The sequence below is a fragment of the Chiroxiphia lanceolata genome, chromosome 22 (assembly GCF_009829145.1).
Source record: "Chiroxiphia lanceolata isolate bChiLan1 chromosome 22, bChiLan1.pri, whole genome shotgun sequence".
In the NCBI taxonomy this organism is placed as follows: Eukaryota; Metazoa; Chordata; class Aves; order Passeriformes; family Pipridae; genus Chiroxiphia; species Chiroxiphia lanceolata.
The window spans coordinates 6,266,186-6,285,919 of NC_045658.1; the positions used below are offsets into that span (position 1 = coordinate 6,266,186).

The following is a 19,734-nucleotide window of genomic DNA, read 5'->3' on the forward strand; positions in this document are numbered from 1 at the left end:
GGGACTCAGAGGGCTGTGCCCCTGGAATGCCAAGGCCATGCCCAGGCACTCACCTGCTCCGCAGGGTCACACAGTCCTGGTACAGCCGGTCGTACAGGCAGATCCTGAGGTCCACGTCGGGGTTGGGCACCCAGAGGGGCACGTCCACGGACACCCCCACGGCACTGAAGCACAGCTGGCAGGGCACAGACCACAGTGGGGTTAGTTCTGGGAGCCCCAGATCCTCACTGACCTACACACAGCTACAAACCACAGCTGAGCAAAATACTCTGTTATTCATATTGCAACAGGTTCTTTAATGAGGCACATCTACAGAAATCATCTGAAAAGGAAACCTGAGATGGGAGGGTGTCCAGCAGAAAAAAGGAATTATAGTTTGGTTTGGACTCTTTGACAAAGAACATGAAGGGAGAGCATCTGCCCTGGATACTGAAATGTTTGAAGTGCACTTAGCTGGAGTGAACTGGCCATAATCCAGCACCCCTGGGACTGCAGCTCCTTCAGCCAGCAAAGCAGTGCAGTGACAGCAGCCCAGGGCTGGGCTTACTGAGTGCCCACAGAGCCCAGACCTGCACAACGTGAGCCTGGAGGAGGAGGTGCCCATGGGAGCCTCAGCAGGAATCTGCAGCTCCTTCTGCAGACTGAGGGGAGAGCCAAGGTTGGCTACTGAGCTGCTGGGAAGTTTGTCTTTATTTTTTGGCAAGCTTCTGTGAACTGTTCCAAGCAGAATTTGGCTTCCAATGAAACTTAGAATCAAAATATGATGAAGTGGTAACTAAAGTTGTCATCTCTTCCAGCTTTCACACATCAGCTTCACTACTGCCTGCTAAATAATTCCAATATACCAGAAAGAAAATAAACTACATGTATTGGGAATAGGGGAGAACACTTCCACATTTGTTTCCAGGACATGAGGTGTTTTCCAATATGATGTCTGATAAAATGGGAATATCAGGATTATTTGCATAGAAATTTAAGAAATGAGGAGGTATCATGAGCATCCTGCATCAGAAAGAAGGGTAGGACTTACAAAGTTACCTCCCATCAAACCACATATTACATAATTCCTGGGAAAAGCACAGATCAGAAGATTTTCAACTCTTTTCACACAGTGTTTTGAAGCAAGTCTTTCACAAAATCACTCACTGGTTTGCAGTCTGGGTTGTCAAACACGATCACAAACTCTGCCCTCACGTCCCCAGGGACAGCTGGGACAAACAGCACCGGGACTTTCACCGAGCTGAAGGGTCCAACCTCCCCCTCAGTGACCTGAACAACAAGGACATGCCTTTAATGAACATGGAGAAATTGAAACAAGGAGGCTGTGCATGCTCACACTATACACACACCTTCCTACACCCAGTTTGTAACTAAACTGAACACACTGTGCACAGAAAACATGGGGATCAGAAGATTGTGTAATATGGTTCAGATCTGACCTTTCCCAGACATTCCTCCTGCCCCATCTTGTGTGCTGTCACCACACTTGGTTTAACCACAGAACCACACAGCAGAAAACCAGAGTTAAATTGTGGGAAATGTGGAAGTAAACAGGATCTTTCAGCTCAAAGAAGTCTTTACAGATCCAAAGCAAGGGGAAATGTGTCCTGGGATTTCACTGTAAAAATTCACTGTGATGGAGTGAGGTCCAGTGGGCTTGAAATGACCATGACCTTCAGCATTTCTCACCAGAGCAATTTATCTGATGGAGGCTTAGACTAGTGAAATCTTGTCTGAATCTCAGGACATTCATTACCTTTCCAAGCATAATTTCAACTGGTGTTTCTTCAGGAGACAGTTCCACTGAATCCCGTGCATTGTCTGTGTCCAGGTCTGATCTCACACTCAACACTTCTTGATCAAGTTGTTCTGGGGGGAAAATAAAACAAACACAAAACACAACAAAATGCTGGATGTTTGCATCAATTCACCAAGAAAAATATCCAACAGAGTAGAAGTACATTCCTTGGGGTCAATATTGCAAATCCAGGATTGTACAGCAGTGATGGGGAAATAGGAATGTCTAGAAGGAAATGTCTGCTTGGCCATCCAGCTTTAGTCTAGTCTGGAATTCCACCTTGGACCTTTCATTACAGAACAACTGTTAATGTTTCAGTGAGTTAAAAGATGGAGATGTTACATCCAGAAATGCAAACTCAGATGGAAGTGTGAACTGGCTTCAAGAGCAGTTTTAGTGGGACAAAGCAATGCAGCCAGGAAGACCTGGAAAAACCACCCACAACCTTTGCATGGAACTTTTGGCTTCCTGAAACTGGAATGCTCAATATTGGGAAGAAATGTTAAAGAACACAGATAATAAAGAAATTAAGAATGTCTTTCTTCTACAAGATTGGATTTTATTAAGCACATAGTAAACATTAGGAATGAGATGGAAAATGTCTGAGGAGGTTCATCTTTCTGCTTCCTTGTTCCTAGAATTACAGACTGTAAAAATAAACCTGTCATGTGGATTGCTATTCTGAGAAGTGGGGATTCAGTTGCTGAGACAAGGATGATGTTAACAATTTTGCAATTTCTGAGGCTGGTTGGGTTCTGTGTTCTGGGACTGAATTCTTGATCACTAATGAGAAGTGAGGATCTCTGCTGCTTTTGATATAATGGTGTCAGGACATTATTTTTAGTCATCTTCTGTGAGGCAACACACAAAGAAATATAACGTTACTACCAGAATGATGAACTACTTATTTACTGAGTAACTTTGCAAACAGAACTGCAGAGTTCATTCCAGGAAACTGCAGATGGACAATGCCTGGCCTGGGAAGCTGCAGGGCCAGTGTCCCAAACCAGTCCCCTCACCTGTGGCACTGCTGCTCTGGGGTCCCTGTGGCTCCTGGGCTGCACAGGGGGTCACATCCTCGCCGGGCTCAGCACAAATCCGGACCTGCTTTCCCAGCCCAGCTGTCCCAGGACTGCTGCTCCCCTCCTCTTCAGGGTCACAGCCACTGGAATGTCGAGGGACCTATTGGAAAACACGTATTTTCTCCTGTGGTTGTTTCTTTAAGTTGCACCTGCTCCAATTTAACAAGCTGTTGCAAGTCAGACTTGTTCTTTCTTGCAACTGTTGCATGTTATAGACGGAGAAATATGCTGCACTTTCCAAGAACTGCACGTGCTTTTAGAGCTTTATCAATGAACAGATTTGATTTTTGCTGGCTGCCCCAAGCAGGTAAATAACATAACAGGAGCAATACAATACACTGTCAGTTATTTTGCAAATGACAGAACTAACATTTTTCCAGTGGAAACACAGGCAGTTCTATGTCAAAACTAAGTCTGCTGAAACTAGACTTCTCCTCATCACACCCCTTACTTTACTGCTAGTTTTGCACCAGTCAGCATTTTTCTGAAGTCCAGGAGTTGGGATTTTTAACTACTTTGTCAGAATCTCCTCTTTTAACTATTTTTTCATAATTGTCACGAATGTGGAGAAAATAGGAACCACGCCATAAATTACTAAAATACTTAAAAAATTAGCATTGTTGTTTTCCCCTCTCCTCACAAAATAACAGTTTTTAATTTTATCTTCTGATATTTGGGTCTAACAGATTATAATTGTACCAACTCAAATATACTACAGTTGGGCCGGATGATTTTCCGAGTCCCTTCCGGCCTGAGCTGCTCTGTGACCCTGTGCAGCTCCACCACACCCCACAAAACAGTTTCTGCTCATTCAGGAAATGTTTTTGAACCCACCATCCTTCCAGGGGCAGGTTTTACTGTCGCTCTGTGTGTGCTCCTGTCCCCTGCTGACGCCTGAACTCTGAATCTGGTGCCCAGAGCTCCGCTGTTTGTCAGGCTGATGGGCCGGGAAATCGTCTCTCCCACCACGTGGCTGCCGAAGTCAATGAGCTCTTTATCCAGAGCCAGCTGTGAGAAGATAAACCATTAATTACTCCTGTCCTACATAGCCAGGAATGTCAATTAAACGAGCACCCGCCTTTTCTGATAATAATTATATTATCCACAAGCTTCCCAGAGTCACTCACAACGCAGCTCTTGACTGTACATTGCAGTGGGACAGAAAAGGAACCTGTCTGTGCCACAAACATGACTTCTCCTGCCAGACTTTCATTTATCTAGAAAACAACAACAAAAAAACCCCCATAAATAATTCCCAAAGGTTTAGCCTATGTAGTGGGATGAAAAGCATTTTCATTCATTCTTTGAGTACCATGTTAAAATGTATTTTTACTGAGTCTACATTTCCAGTGTAAAACAGCCTTTGGTAACAGCCTGGATAACTTGATTATAACTATTTAGAAACTTGTTCTCTTTTGGAGGCATTTTTCCCAAATCTACCCTCAGAATATGCCACATTTCAACTTATCAATGCACACAGTTGTCCATGGACAACAGCAGCTTTTCTAGGATGCAGCTTGTTTCCTTGTTAACAGTTAGGAACTTCACTGAATGATGTTTTTAATCAGTGGGTAACAGTAGGATTCTTCTCACTGTGCACTTACCATTGGCTTGAAGGTTACCACAAATTCACAGGACATTCCAGAAGACATTTTGCCAGGTGGATCAAAACTATGGAGATAATGAACATGAAACTCCAAATTAAAGCTGTGTATCAAACCTCCAGCTCCTGCCCTGGTAACAATGGCAGGTGTTTTTTATTTTTTCCCCCTCCCTCACTTGGACTAATTATCACAAAAGTCAGAATGAGTGACAGGTTAAGGGAGGGCTACAGAACCCTGCTGCAACTGTGAGACTTCCTTTTGTTTATTTATAAACAGTGAGATAAAATTATCAATGTAGTTAAACTGAGATTAATTTGCAGTCTCCCAAGCAGAGACAGTGCTTCATTACATAACCTGTCAGCAGGATTACAGGAATAGATTGATGGGAAAGACCACAAGATTGCAATTCCGGCGCTCTGTGCTCCCAGATTGATTTCCTCTGTTTCCTCAGCTTTTTTCCCTCCCTTTCCTGTCCAATTAAACTGTGTTTAACTCAACCCACGAGTTTTACTTTTTCCCCCCAGTTCTCTCCCCTGTCCCACGGGAGAGGGAAGTGAGGAGCTGCTGTGTGGAGTTTATCAGGGTTCACCCCTGACAAGCAGGAATTCCTATTGCTGCAGAATTGGGTTCCAGCTCCTGCACAGGTACAAAGGGAGAACAAGCAGGATGTTCACAGTTAATTTACTTACTGAACACTGATGAAGTCCTTGAGGCACTCACTGATCCCCACCAGCCTGCAGTAATTAACACTGTAGGAGGCATTGGTCAAAATTATCTTCTTTTTGTAGGTTTGACCAACATCAAAATCCTTGGAATGCCAAACATAGCAGGTGAATGTCAGTCATTACCTCACGTTCATGGTCTAACAGAGTCATTAACAGTTTTGTTAACTAACTGAAATTTTAACTGCATGGGAGCCACCACTTCTTTAAGGACATTATTTTACAGTAATAACACATTTACAAACAATACACAGGTAACAGTCATGCTGCCCTTTAAAAAACACAGAACACAGTCTAACAAGGGGTTTCATCATCTCCTCACCTTTCTGACAGGATTTAAACTCCCCTGAGGACATATTTTATAATTTAGGCCCAAGTAGTAAAACTAAGTAGTTTATTTAATCTGACTATAACTCTACTATGAGATTGTTAGTGAAAAAGGCAGGTGCTGTTCCAAATGTCACATAAAGACATATTAAAGGCTGCAACAGAATTTTGATCAAGACACTGGGATACACCTACAGCAGATCCATGTTTATAATCCCCCAGGGAATGGGCACTGACCTTGAAATGAATGCAGCTGGGCTTGCTGTGGAAAGCACAGCCCCTGTGTTCACGACCAGGCACTGTTTGCTTGGCCAAACTTCCAGTTTGGAATTCCTCCATTTTGTTCTCAGACACCTCTTTTTTCAGTGCCCTGATAGCCAGCTGTGTTGGATCCACCTCTTCCTCGGGTATCTGAGAGGGAACAAGCAGAAAAAACAGCAGGGCTGTGTGTGATCACAGAATCTGCAGCTCAAAGCAGGAGAGTCTGCAAAAGGAAGCTTTCAGTACCTGACCAGCCACTGCCAGGCTCTCTCCAGGTCAAACTCAGCCTCCCAACTCCTCCAGGAACAATTTAATTTATTTTTTATTCTGTGCTGTAGCTTCTCATCACCCAACACTATGACATGGCAGTATCAGCTTTTCTGCACCTTAAGAGTTTGTTTCCCCTCAACTTCTTAAACAAATACTCAGAAAAAAACCCATCTGACTTCTCTGGAATGTTGCAGTTCTGGTCCAGGGCTTCTCCATGCAAGGAAAGGAATATATACTGATATGATTTTTTTTCTGACTGAATTTCAAGTTGTTTTAAACTCAAACAATTAAACATCATGTGATGTGTGTCTTCACAGATCTCTGAACTAAGTATTGTTTTCCCTTTTAGACAATAAACTCCTCCAGAATATTGTCAAACAGTAATGACTGACATCTGAATCTCTGCACCTATGTAATAATGTAAAGGCTGCATTTGAACTGCAAAACAGATAATCAGTGGCTCTAAACAAGGTTCTTTTCTATTTGTAACAAGAGATATCACAACATTTACCTTGTGCAAGTCATATTCCTGGCCCCAAAGTCCTGGGAACTCTGGTTCTAAGAGGGTCTTTTCCTTCTCTTTCTCATCATCCCCACTTTCCCAGAGCACATCCTGGGCTGTGTCCTCAGGATTCCCTCCCTCGGGAGCAGTTCCCTCACCAGCCAAGGAAGGAGGTGATGGAGAGAGCCAGGACTCCTGTGAAAGAACAGAAGTTTGGAGGATACAGTTACCAACAGTTACCAGAGGAGATCTTTTATACAAAAATGATGGGTCTACAAAGCTCAGAGGCCAAAGATCTAAAAATCTGAAGGCAGTTGATTCTTAGGCCTTTGCTTACCTGTGCTGTGGCTCCACCTGCACGTGTGCAGGTCTCCTCCCTGCAGGGCCAGGCTTCCTTTCTCTGCACTGAAGGGTCCTCAACTCTACCCCGAGCCTTAGGTGCCCTAAGACGGGGCTGACTTTCTTTCTGCTTGTGAAAAGAAGCTTCTTCTTTCAGAATTCGAGATACAATCTCAATCTTTCTTGATTTCTGCAGTTCTCTGAAAGCTCTGTAATCCAATGTTGTAAGAAATATTAACCCAACCATGGCTGTTTACTAATAATATTATCTACAGCCCAGTTACTTTTGAGCCTTTGAGCTAAACAGCCACGTTGGGTGCAGTGATCATTTGTGTCAAGACAGCAGATTCAGAAGTTATTTACACATTTTTGCACATGAAATATCCTCAACTGCAGTGTTGTAGAAGGCTAATATAGACTTTCAGAGTGTTCAGGAAAGGCAGGAGGACAATTACTCCAGGTATCCATGGAGGGTCACTGAGTTTCCCTCCTGGAGCAGCTGATCTTTGCACTGCTCACACAACACTCACACACCTTTGGGGCTCTGAACAACAGCCCTAAACCAGTGCTCATGTCCTGCAGGACAGACTGTCCAACTGTCCCACACACAGAGGGAGAGGGAGTTCACTCAGACATGGTCTGTTTTCAGAATCTAACTGAGCTCCACCACATTCCTGAGGAGCCCCAGGAAGCAGGTGACAGTTTGATATGGATATGCCACTTACTGTTCCTCTTTTTCGTGCTTTAGCTGTCGTTTATGGAGGAAAATTTCCTGGACAACATTGCCTCCTTCTGCTAGGATGGCTTCCCTCATTTTCATCTCCTCCTTCTTTGCCTCCAAGGCCTTTGCTTTGTTCAAAACCTGGAGAGTCTGGAGCTTTTCCTGTGAAGTCATACAAACCAGTCACATATTTGATTCACATAATAAAGAATATAAAACAGAGAATCTAGTGTTGGTCCCCTTATCCAAGTATAAATTAGTGGTGGGTGTCTCTGAAGCAGAAGCCAATTGTTTTTTATATTCTCTGTAGTCTGTAGGGCTGCTGAGGTGCAGAAAGCTCTGCCTAGGGCCAGGCTCCTCCTCTACCCTTCCAGCCTGCCCTTGGAATGCTGCTCAATGAAGGAATGTGAAAAGATACAATTCTAAACAAATCAGGATTAAATTAAGATCATTCCCTCAGATTCTCTAGAACATAAATAGAAGAGCAAAGCAGCATAGCTCAGAAATTCCTAATTTACATTATTGAAATTCTAAAATAACTGTTTTTCTTCCATATGTTTTCTCCATGTGGGGTATTTCTGCACTGGGATCCAAATAACTGGAAATCCTTCTGGCTGGATTTGCAGAGGACTTATTTGTAGTATGCATTATTTTCCAGAGAGTTCCCTTCCCAGAACAACTAGACTGTTGACAGAATCAGATCCATCAGCACCAGTGCCAAAACCTGCCCGTACAGATCTCCCTCTCCAATAGTTTAACTGGCCCCAGTCTCACGAGGTTTGGTCAGTGATCTGATCAAAAACCACCCCACAGCTCTGCCAGGAGAACTGCAGTTCCTTGCACTAACCCCCAGCAGTGTCACAAGGCAGTGACTTCACTGCCATCCCAGCCCAGCAGCAGTACCCTGTTGGAAGTGATGCTGGTTTTCAGGGAAAGCACAGCTTGTATCCTTCTCTCCATATGCTCCCGAGTTTTCTCTTCTTCCTTTGCAATTTTGTCATGAATTCTGTAAGCAAAGTAAGATCTTTCAGGCTGACATCCTGGAAAGCTTCTGGCTTTTTTCAGAATGTTTAAGCTGACAAGCAGAAATTGCCAGTGTCACCAGTCATTTTTCTGCAAAGCCTCTGTTTGCTGGGACAGTGGCTCTGGGTGCAGGGGGACAGCCAGAGACTCCCAACACAGCACCAAGTGCCAACAGGCTTTCAAATAGTTTGCTCAACAGCTTTATTTTTTTTTTTAAATTTCAATGTCAATGTTCCATGTCATGACATTCACTAGTTGCTAAAATAAAGTAAGAATTTAGGTGTTCACATAACCAATATCTAAACAATTACATAGTGAACTTTATACAAGCCCAGCACATGTACCCAACCCAGAAACACTAAAAGTTAGAAATATGTGGGCATGAATCAAACCTGGGAGTACTGCAGTTAATATAATGGTAAACTAGAAAAAATTAGTAAGATTGATATATTTGATACATTTGTCAGGAAAAGAAACCTTTTTGTTTGTTCTTCTTAATTAGGACCAATTTGCACATGTCATCTAATGAAAAACAAACCAGCACAGAAACAGCACAATTGTTTCCATCATTTTGTAATTAAGTCCTAATATTTGTATATTAGGATTTATTTGTATATAAGTAAAAATAAGTAACAAATGTTTCTTTAGTAGCAAAAGAATTCAACGTCTCAGTAACTACATAAACACAAACCTATTAAGAGAACATTTAATTCACCATGAAGCAGAGCAGGAATCCAAAGTCAGTCCATTTACCTGAGAGCAAGATGCTTTTTTAATACATTTCTGAGGGGATATAGAACAGCAGAGGGCAAGTTTCAAACCTGGATTCTGGTTATACTGCTTCAAACTACTTCAGCTAATGACACACACACACATAAAGAAGTGCTCCAAATGATTATTAATGCCTACAAGTGGTCAGAGCCCTCTGCATCTCATCAACAAGACAGTCCCTTCCCTCCAGGGAATCTGAAGGCCATACTGGGACAGGGAGTGGGTTTTCTGCTTTGCAGGTCCTTTTGTGCCATGTGAGATGTGAATGTTTCCCCACACTGTACCTGTGGCACAAGATTTCCAGGTGTAGCACAAGATACACCTGGCAGAAAAAGCCTGATTTTTCAGTGCCTGAAGTACTGTAGAGCAGAGAAAGGAGTGAAGCCCAACCTTGCTGTGCTTTGCTTCAGGAAGCAGGCTGCTTTCTCGTGGTTCCTTTTGGCATCCTCAAATATTTTTTTCTTTCTTTCTTCATGTTCTTTCTGGGCTTTCTCCTCTTTTCTGCAAAACACAGGCAAGAGTTGCAGCAGGACTAAACCTTGACTCCAACACAATGACACCTAAGGGTGGGGCTGGGGAGTTTAAGGAAATGAGGACATTAGTCTGCACCCCCCACATTACAAAGATAAACTTCACAAAAGCTACAGACAGGCTGACACAGGTGTCTGCTTTCTCTCCAGGAAATCTCGAAGGGCTTGACCATAAGTTCAGAAGGTCCTGGGACCAACAGCACTGCAGCCACATGCACTTAGTCTGACCTAATAAACTTCATTTCCTTCCACACGAGGCACTCACAGCTCTTGTCATTAACAAGTTTATTCTCAGAGATCAGAAATCTTTACCTGCAGGACTGCAAGGCCGCGGCCAGTTCTTATTTTAACTCCAATTCCTCATTGCTGAACCAACACCCAGCTAAGAAACCCAACAAATCCTAATGTTTGAAGTAGCCCCTGTCAGCTCCTGCAGTGTGAGCTGGCTCACAGTACCCCAGGAAGGCAGCACAGCCTGGCTGAGAGGCCCTTACTGCTCCCGGGAGCGGCGCTTCTTTTCTGCTTGCAGGGCTGTTCTTTTCTCCTTCCGAATCCGCCCTTCCCTCTGCTCCTGGTAGTGCTTCTGGAGCTGCTCCTCCTCTTGCTGAAGTTTGTCACGGATCACCTCGTATTTTCCCTGCTCGATTTCTATCTGCCACATCTCCAGCCTTTTAAAACAAAATGTGAGGTGTTTGCACTGAAATATTGGCACTCTTTCACTTGCTGAAGGTGGTGTGTTGAGTAGGGAAGGCTCTGTGGTGAAAATGAACATCTAGCTGTGTTTTGTTTCATTTTTTTTTTAAATGCATTGTAAATCAAACCCTGTTACTGAAAAGCTGTTTCAGACTAAGGTTCATATAGCACATCCCATTTTAAAGACATCAAAATTACTGGTCAAAAAAAAAAAAGAAGGTAAAAAAATAAACCTCAGGGCTCTATTTCTCACATTTACCCAGAAGAAAATACTAAACCCAAGAAAAATTAGAAAACCAGCTTTTTCTTCAACAGTAAGTAACTTCAGAGACAGGCCATAGCTTTTATCCTTCTATGCTCTGCTGAAGGAATTCAGATGTGACAGGGATGACTACATTAATCTGTTCTGTGTACTGCTAATCACACAATAAACAAGGCAAGCATTTTACAGCTATTACACAACACTGCAGCAAACACACTGTATCCTGGAACCACTTGGCTAATCCCAGCTACAAGCTCGTGCCTGTGTTCTTCCTTTGATGGAGTGGCACCTCTGGTACCAAAATACAAACACACTCACCTGTTGCCTTCTGCAAAGGGCAGTTTCACTCTGCCTTCTACAAGTAAATAATTTATAATGTGTGAACAATCAGTTGCAGGCAGCAATATTAGCTCAGCATGAAAATACACAGCACTGCTACAATGTCTTCCTCTCATTCAATTCCAGTCCTGTCCTTTATGCCCCATAAAAACACTACAAGGCATAAATTAGAAGTCTTTATGCTCATGCAGGGATCAGTATCACAGACAGGTTTACCTGAGTCCAGCTTATTTTCCATTTAAAATGAGACCTGTTTAAGTCCACAACTGATGCACAACTCCAAATAAAATCAGAACTTCATTTTTGTGTGCAAAACTAACTCAGGGCTGAGCCACAGCAAGAAATTTCCTAAGGGATGAACCTCCAGACTCAAAGTTGCTCTCCAGATGCTTTGCCTTGCAATCCATGACCTCCAGTGACGTAGCTCAGTATTTACAAGCAACTTCTGTATTGATTCACTTTTGAATCCGTTCAACAGCACATGAAGAAGGTAATAAATACTGGCTCCCTTCACACCCCTTTCTCATTCCCTCACTCACTTGTCTTGGTTTAGTTTCATATCAATTATCAGCTCTGATTCCTTCTCCCTCTCCAGCTCCGAGCGCAGCCGGCGGCTCACGGCCCCCAGGCGGGACAGGGCTGGGCTGGAAACGTGGAGAAGAAACAATCAGAAAGAGATTTCAACTAATAAAAGTTAAAAAAAGCATAGCTTGGAGGCTGAGGAGTTATGTATTAGAGTGCCATTAATTTATACAGTGTCTTATTTAACCTTTCAGGTGTCCATTCTTCACCCAGAGGCAGAGCTTTCTTCATGCTCTCACACATTGGTTGAAATGAAAAGATGAGAATTTTTTCTTAGCTTAATGCAACTATTAATTTCTCATACTGATAAAAGTAGCATTACTACTGAAGATGAGCTCAGGTGAACCTAGAGAACCCAGACTGATTTTGCTTTTAAAATGGCATCACAATATTCCATGTAATTGTCTATAATGGCAGCATTCCCACACAGTTATTTTTCTTCTGTACCCAGGAAAACCAACAGACTGTGCTACAGGATCCACAGTGACCTGACTACATTGAACACAAACTCCCATCCTCTAAATGAAAGTTGGACCTTCTACCTGCAGTTCTCCTCTAACTCCAGCACTGGGAGTACTAATGGCAGGCAGGATTTCCATTATTGCTAAAACACGATGCCTCTGAGCTTCATAAGCCAGAAATCCATCCAGTCTTCTTTCTCCACTAGTCACTTGCTAAATGCAAGAGATTGAGAGAATTGCTTTTTTTTTACGTATCTAGGCCTCCCAATGTGACCCATCATAAGGATAAACACTCCACACTGCTTCTCTGTCTTTGCTGGGTTTTGTTCCTGTCTCTGAGATCCCACTTGCACCACCCCAGGAGGCTCATTTGCATTCAGCTCCTCAGTTCTGCTTAAGCAGCTCTCCCATTTTGGCAGTTCACCTGCCTTTCTCTCTTTCCCTCAGGGAAGCACTAACCTGGAGATCAGCACAGGTTATAAATGCAGCTGCGAAGTTTGGTCACAATACTCTGGTTCCTGGTACACAAGCCACCCACTGCTTTCTATTTAAACCAAATGTGAAGAGTACAGTAAATTGCCTCCCACTTGAGGGAGCAGCACAAGTGTTTCAGAGCAGCTCCTGTATGCAGAGCTACTCCTGAAAGGCATTCCTGCCTTCCACAACACAACAGGAAAAAGAAATGGCATATATAAGTCTGTACATATGGATATATATATATATATCTAAATCCTGACTGAATTGTCACCATGACAAGAGAAAAAGCCATGACCAAAGAACTGCCACAGCACCCTGATTCATCAGACTGAATAGAAGATTGAGACTCTGGCATAGACAGTTGATAGCAGTGGGCTAGGCTGATTTAATACCTGTTGTTACATCTTAAAATATGCCTCTTTCCTACCCATTCCCAAGCTTCCACCTCTTTCTGCACTGGTCTCATTAACTGCACACAGATGAACACAGTGGATGCCTGTGATCCCTGGTATCCAGAAATACTCTCTACCTACACATTGCCAGCCTCCTTCTCTCTCTCTATTTCCATGTCTACACGATCCAGCTGCTTTGCCAGCATCTTGATCCGCAGCTGACAGGCACACAGCTTCTGTCTGCAAGAAACAAACAGAGCACTCACATTTTCTAAGTTCTTTACTCTCTCCAATGAAACTCTTCCTCCTGAGGGCAAGATTCACAGCTAGGATTCCCACAGGATATGGTTTATAGTTCTATAAACTGTAACACTTATTACTGATACAGTATCCCAGTACTTGTCCGTGGTTTATGCTGAGGGATTATGTTCAGTTAAACACTAACCCGGTTTTTTGGACCACCACTTTCTTCTCCTTGACCATGTCATCAAGCAATTTTATGTTCCTCTGTACAGCTGCTATGTGAATTCTCTCTTCAGCCAGCAGAGCCTGAGTGTTGCTAATGTCACCCAGAGAGTGCTTCAAGCTTTCCCTTGGAATTCAAACACACAATTAACAACGAAACATAATGAAAACCTGAAAAGTTACCTGAGGTTTGTTCCATCCTTGTTTTCTCTTTTATTCTAGCAGAACTGTTACAAATACAACCAGTATAAATAATGAAACACGTGAACCCAAACTGCACAAGAAGTTTGCATGCATGCACTTAAGCCAGGATTTCTAGACTTGGATATCTAATGCTGAACATTTACACCCTCATTTAATACATTAATTATCTGTCTTTGTGTTGAAATGCCTGTGTCTCCTCTTGATCCCAACTAGGGTTTGCAATTCTAATGTTCCTCAACAATAGCTTAGAACTTTAATGGGAACATTCTAAAATAGTTTAAAACTTATTTTATACAGCTGGTCAGTTCAACACGACAAAGGAAATTCCTGTTAGAACTGGAACAAGGTATTTACATGCTGGAATCAGACTGGTCTCCAACATCTCCAGAAGTGTCCTTGGTTCCCATCTTGCCACCACCAAACAACTTTTCTTCCAGCTCCTTTTCTAACAGATATTGAAACAACAGCTTAATAAAGAGACTCTGAACTCTAAAATGCAAATTTTTATACACTTGTTGTCAAGTCACACCACGAAGAATCAGAGATGACATTTTATAACATTAAATGTTTATCTTACATGAACTTTACATTAATGTCAGGATTTTTTGAGTTATCAAAACAAGTCATCATTTTCACCTTCCCAGGGTCCTTCCACATCACTGAACTGACCAGCTGCACCTTCTTCTTCTTCCTCTTCCAGAAATGGTTGAGGAGATATTTGCTGCTCTCCCTCACTGTAAGTGAGCTCATGATCTTCCATGCTGACAGGTCTTGCCAAACAACCAGGCTAAGAAAGAGAAGGATGTGTTTAATACATCTAATCTCCACCAACCTGCAACAGCTGTGACTGTCTCCAGAGGTGAAGTCACAGCTCTCAGTAAATACCTAATGCATCTGAAATAACTGGATACAACCATACACCTCCGTGCCAGTCACACTCTGAGTATCAACTTTAATAAATCTCCTACAGAAAAGCAAGGACACTGCCGCTTTTTTTTTTTTTTTAATATAACAATCAGCTCAGTAATAAAACAAACAACCTTCTGAATGTATTTTATCCACTTAGGCCACCACTTTACCCCAAATGATCCAGGCACAACTCCAACAAACACTGCTTGCTCTTGAGTCTTATGCAGTTCTCTCATGTGAACTAAACTGTTCCCAAATGTTGATACAATTTATTAGAATTAAGTAAATTCTGTATGTCATCTAGAATGAGTTATCACCACATGGCTGAGCACTTCACATCTTACTCACCCAGACTCGTACATATGATTAATCTTAACGAAGGTGGCTCAGCTTTGAGTGCATTTATGTAAATCCTTCTGCAGAACTCAAAAAACATAAACTGTAGGAGAGTATCTATTTCCTCTAGTTAAGGAGCAGAGAAAACACGCGCTGGAGTACAGGAGTAAACTTACTAAATTATAGGAACTACCTTGAAGCCAAGCAGGTTTCTCAGACTGGGTTACGCCCGATTTAAGACGTTGGTGGCACCAAGAAGTGGCGCAAACATAAAAATGCAGCAGGGCCCCAGTGCTCTCGTTGTGAGGCTGCAGCTCCAACTCCAGGATAACAAAGTTTTGGTAGAACCGGGCCGAAATGCCCAGCAGGGCCCAGACCCCCCCACAGCCCCGGGCGCTGCCACGGCAACGGCGCCAACCACCGCGCGGGGGGGGGGCCGCGCCCGGAGCGGTTCCCCGGGACACCCCCCCCCCGTGCCCGCGGGGTGGTACGGCCCGCGCCGTGGGTCCGTGTCCGTGGGTCGGTCCGGCCCGGGAATTACTGGGATTTGGGGCAGCTGAGCCTTTCCCTCCTGGATGGATTGATTGCTTGTATTGACTCTCAGCAGTGTGGGTTAATCAGAGGCATCCCCACTGAACTTTCAGCTCTACGCACGTTCATAAATTTTAAGCAAGTTGCGGGCATTATGATTAAATGAAACCTTTCTTGTGAATTCAGCTGACCTTCTGCAATGCAAAGTCCTGTGGATTTGGGGCTGGAGCACACACATTTTAGAGTACTGAAGGTTTCCAAGTTAATTTGCTGGGTTTCCTTTCCGTTCTATTCCTTCTACTACCTCGATGAAGCCCAGGACCAGCTCGGTGGATCCACAGCAGAGCACATCCCTGTTCCCTCACTCTTGGCACTCCACGACATGCTGGAGAAACCCAGCTATTCAAAGATTCACAGGGATTCAGTTGTGAAAACACTGGGACATCATCCACACCAAAATACACCCTGATCTGTACATAGAGACAGATGCATTCTCAGATTTATTTAGTTGAAACTGTTCCTTAATTGTAAGCAATATTTCTGTCATTGTTGGAGTTGCTGTGAGAGTAAGGTCTGGTTTTTGATCCCATGCATATGAGAACATGCTGCTAATCTGAGCATTTATTTCCACTGGCACCCACAGTATAAATTACTCACAGTGACCAGTTTTTTGTCCCACACTTATGCTGTAGGTCCTCATTCTTGAGAAATATATGGACATTCTTAGCTCTATAAATGGTGGAATCTTGATTTCATGGCATCTATTCATATTACATAAAACAAATTACATACAGACATTTGCAGGATTAAAGCTACAAGATGTAGGCTAAAAATATGCAGTGATTAACTGTATAGCTCTCTCTGCAGATCTGGAATAGATATAACTGTGTTAACTCTGAACCTGCCAGTTCCCACACTCCCAGAGCTGGGATGCAAAAGATCCAATATGGATTTTCCCCTCAAGAAAACTCTCGGAAGAACACCTGGAAATATCACTGATTATCGGTTTCTTGTCATATTTTTATGCAGGGTATTTATTTCGTCCCAGTTTACGACTATTTGGACAATTTTCATAACAACAACAACAAAAAATGGTCATGATTTTGTGTCAGTTGAATAACTTGTCTGTAGGGAAGGGCAATATAGATTTTTATCTTCCATATAAATGGGACAAGAGAGAACATATTCAGTTCCTCCTCTCCAGCCAAGTGTGTCCAATTCAAGCCAGTGAACCTAAAGCTTTAAGCTCCAGGAAATGTGCAAAAAGGCTCTGGTTGATGCAACTCTTGCAGATTTTTAAGGCTCTGACCCCCAGTGATCCATCTCGGAGAAAATGGGTAACAAAGTGAGGAGGAATAAATTAAAACCCTGCTGTTTTCTTACTGTGAGGTTAAATTTAGAGGCATTTGTGTGAAGTTCCTTTGGTGCCACCTCAGGATGAACTGGGAAGGGGGCAGGACTGGGCAGTGCAGTTTGCTGGGTGGCTGCACACTGTGCTCCCACAGAGTTGGCATTTCTCTCCCGAACGTTTCCAAGGTGACAGCAGCTCATATATGGAGCTTTCTGGCTTTTAGGCAGGAAGACATGCCAATAATGGAATCTGCATTTTGGCACCGTGGCTCCTATCAATTACATAAGCCAACTTCCCTGCCCCTATGGATCAGTGTTGGACTGTAAACAATGGCAAACACTGATTTGTTGGGCTGTAAACAATGGCAAACATTGATAAGCATCTTCCCAGTGACTCATCCCTACAGATGGATGGACAAGGAATGAGAGGGGCATTTGCTCTCAGAGCATCTCAGGGAGGAATGGCCTGGGATGGCACCAGCTGGGAATGCACCCCTGAGATCAACCCATCTGGGGTAAGGCAGCCATCCCAGAGCTGGAACTAGCCCTGGCTAGTGGGGATTTCATCCCAAATTGGTTGCACAAAGGAAAGGAAAGGAGGGCAGAGTGTCTGGCTGCACTGTGCTTCACGATTATAAAATTATACAGGCTGGGGGAGGAACTGGATGTTCTGCAGAACGTTTGGAGACAGATAAAAACTGGATTCCTTTAGGTGAAAGGGGAATTAATATTGTGGTTCTCCTGATGCTGATAAAACACAGACACACTTGTGTTGGGGCTGTGGGACATTCCCACAGTGCAAGCACAGCACAACCTCCGAAATGAGCTCAATATTCCTGCCGTGTGATTGCTGCTGATATTCCCAAATCTCATTTATAAAAATAGGCATATGTGTGTAATTTGTATATCTGGAGACATTTGGTGATGTTGCCACAACAGTCTTTCACGAGCTGCTTAGGTGGAATCATGGGAGAGGGAAACTAATTAGCCCTGTGGTACAGTTTTTGCCTCAAAATTATATGTGACAATATGACATCTTTATTTTGCTGGCAGCAAAACCACCTGTTCTATTTAGAAAATAATCTATTAAGAATACCAGGTAATGCAGTGCCAGTGCAAAATAAACTGAAATAATGTCCTTCTGATAAGGTTTTAAAATCCTGAGGTAATAAATGACTGTGAAAACTTGTTATTTGGCCCAAATGACTGAGCATGTTTCTCCTCAATCCCATCAAATTGTGCCCTCCAATAAATTGCTTTATGGTAGCAGCTACAAAGTACAGATGACTGTGATCAGGGAAAAACCTGTTGCATGTTCCAGAAGAAAAATACTTGACGGATATTGAAATCTGGGTTTCAATTATAGTAAACATGCTTCAAAGTTGTGACCTTTGCTTACTACTTGAATGGGGTAAATACTTCAAAAATTAGTAATTGTTAATATAGTGATAATAACAACTAAGGATAATAATGTTTAAACTACATTTACTTGTAAAGTTGTCCAGAGGTGGGTGCAGAACATCAGCATTTGACAGCATGAGCCCAACGTTCAAGGTCAGATCACAGGATTTCCATAAAAGCTGGTGCCTGCAGACACAGAGATTGGGGAGAGGCAGGAGTTTAGCACAGTGACAAAAAGGCTCAGGAAACATTTAGTATCATGGGCCATCTTTTTAAGACTATTTGACAGTTCCAAGCCAGGAGCTAAAGCTAAAGGAAAGCTTTAATTATTTTCAAGAGGATTAGATGAGAAAGATTTGGGGAGCTTATTTATTTTGTTTTGTTTTGATGTTTTAATAGCAATTTTAATTGTTTCTTAATCTATGTCTTAGCAATTTTAATCTGTCATTCACTGTAAAGAGGTTGGGATACTCTGCTGAAATTGTAGGAAATTAAATATATTGTCGATCATTATTATTATTTTATCCTCTCTCTTCCCTTTGGCAATGGGAGTTGTTTGAGTGGGTGTGCACATATATATGTGTATATATATATATGTACCAGCCTATTGTTTAAATATGTATTTGTACACAAAACTAACTAAACCCAAGGCTGAATGTCCTTCTTCTGCATAATGTGGGGGAACAATTAAGGTCAGTATAGATCAAATCTAATTCATTTATCTGAGAGAAGTTCCACATGTATTTTAGGATTGCCATTGTATTTTTACTTGTGCTCATGGTCACGTTTGTGGCAGGGTCTGTCCCTTCACAGCACATGTTGTTGCCATGATGTGCTCACAATGACACACACACACACTCACACGTGTGTTCTACACATGTAACACACACAGACACCCTGAACAAAGGGGATTTCCTTGCTGGTTTTACAGATGTATGCTGAAGACATAGGAAACTGTTCTTTTTTACTGGTAAATTAGATGGCAGCTATGTGGCCAGAGAAAAACACCACCAAGGAATTCTCGGCGTACGCAGCCCATGGGAACACCAGCCTTAAAGGTGGGGAAAATGTGAAAAAATCTCAGCTGACAGGATCCCAAAAGTTGTAAATGTGTTCTGTTATACAGAGAGGCAACATGATTCTGTTCTGTGTGTCACTGGGCAAATACCATTAAAAACCTTTTTGTTTCCCTCCTCAAAAGAAAAAAAGCAATTTTCATGCAACAATCCAACTCCTTGAGTTTAAATTTGTGTCTTTTCCTCCCTAGCTGCAGGGGTGGCTATGGAAATGGGCAGAAGGAGGAAAAGATCAGGACAAAAATAGCCCCCCCCATCCTTCTTACACGTTTATGACATGACCTTATATTTGTTGTATTGCATTTG

At 42.7% G+C, this 19,734-nt stretch overlaps 1 protein-coding gene across 3 annotated transcripts in view; it reads right to left on the reverse strand.

Moving 5' to 3' along the window:
• The window catches only part of CFAP74 (cilia and flagella associated protein 74), a 44,095-nt gene that overhangs the window by 17,702 nt on the left and 6,659 nt on the right, over nt 1-19,734 (reverse strand). The window contains exons 4-26 of one of the 3 annotated variants that reach the window (XM_032709284.1): nt 19,273-19,403; nt 18,441-18,538; nt 15,247-15,390; nt 14,495-14,612; nt 14,180-14,270; nt 13,602-13,748; nt 13,298-13,396; nt 11,784-11,888; nt 10,445-10,618; nt 9,811-9,921; nt 8,530-8,632; nt 7,631-7,788; nt 6,904-7,114; nt 6,576-6,761; nt 5,771-5,944; nt 5,174-5,292; nt 4,485-4,551; nt 4,008-4,097; nt 3,715-3,888; nt 2,818-2,980; nt 1,757-1,869; nt 1,147-1,269; nt 54-175 (exon numbers count right to left, since the gene is read on the reverse strand). In XM_032709284.1, the coding sequence (XP_032565175.1) occupies nt 54-175; nt 1,147-1,269; nt 1,757-1,869; nt 2,818-2,980; nt 3,715-3,888; nt 4,008-4,097; nt 4,485-4,551; nt 5,174-5,292; nt 5,771-5,944; nt 6,576-6,761; nt 6,904-7,114; nt 7,631-7,788; nt 8,530-8,632; nt 9,811-9,921; nt 10,445-10,618; nt 11,784-11,888; nt 13,298-13,396; nt 13,602-13,748; nt 14,180-14,270; nt 14,495-14,612; nt 15,247-15,390; nt 18,441-18,479 (2,831 nt within the window). In that variant the 5' untranslated portion in view covers nt 18,480-18,538; nt 19,273-19,403. Of the gene's footprint in view, nt 1-53; nt 176-1,146; nt 1,270-1,756; nt 1,870-2,817; nt 2,981-3,714; nt 3,889-4,007; nt 4,098-4,484; nt 4,552-5,173; nt 5,293-5,770; nt 5,945-6,575; nt 6,762-6,903; nt 7,115-7,630; nt 7,789-8,529; nt 8,633-9,810; nt 9,922-10,444; nt 10,619-11,783; nt 11,889-13,297; nt 13,397-13,601; nt 13,749-14,179; nt 14,271-14,461; nt 14,613-15,246; nt 15,457-18,440; nt 18,539-19,272; nt 19,404-19,734 lie in introns of those variants that run through there. The other 2 variants (XM_032709286.1, XM_032709285.1) reach the window with 2 other exon arrangements.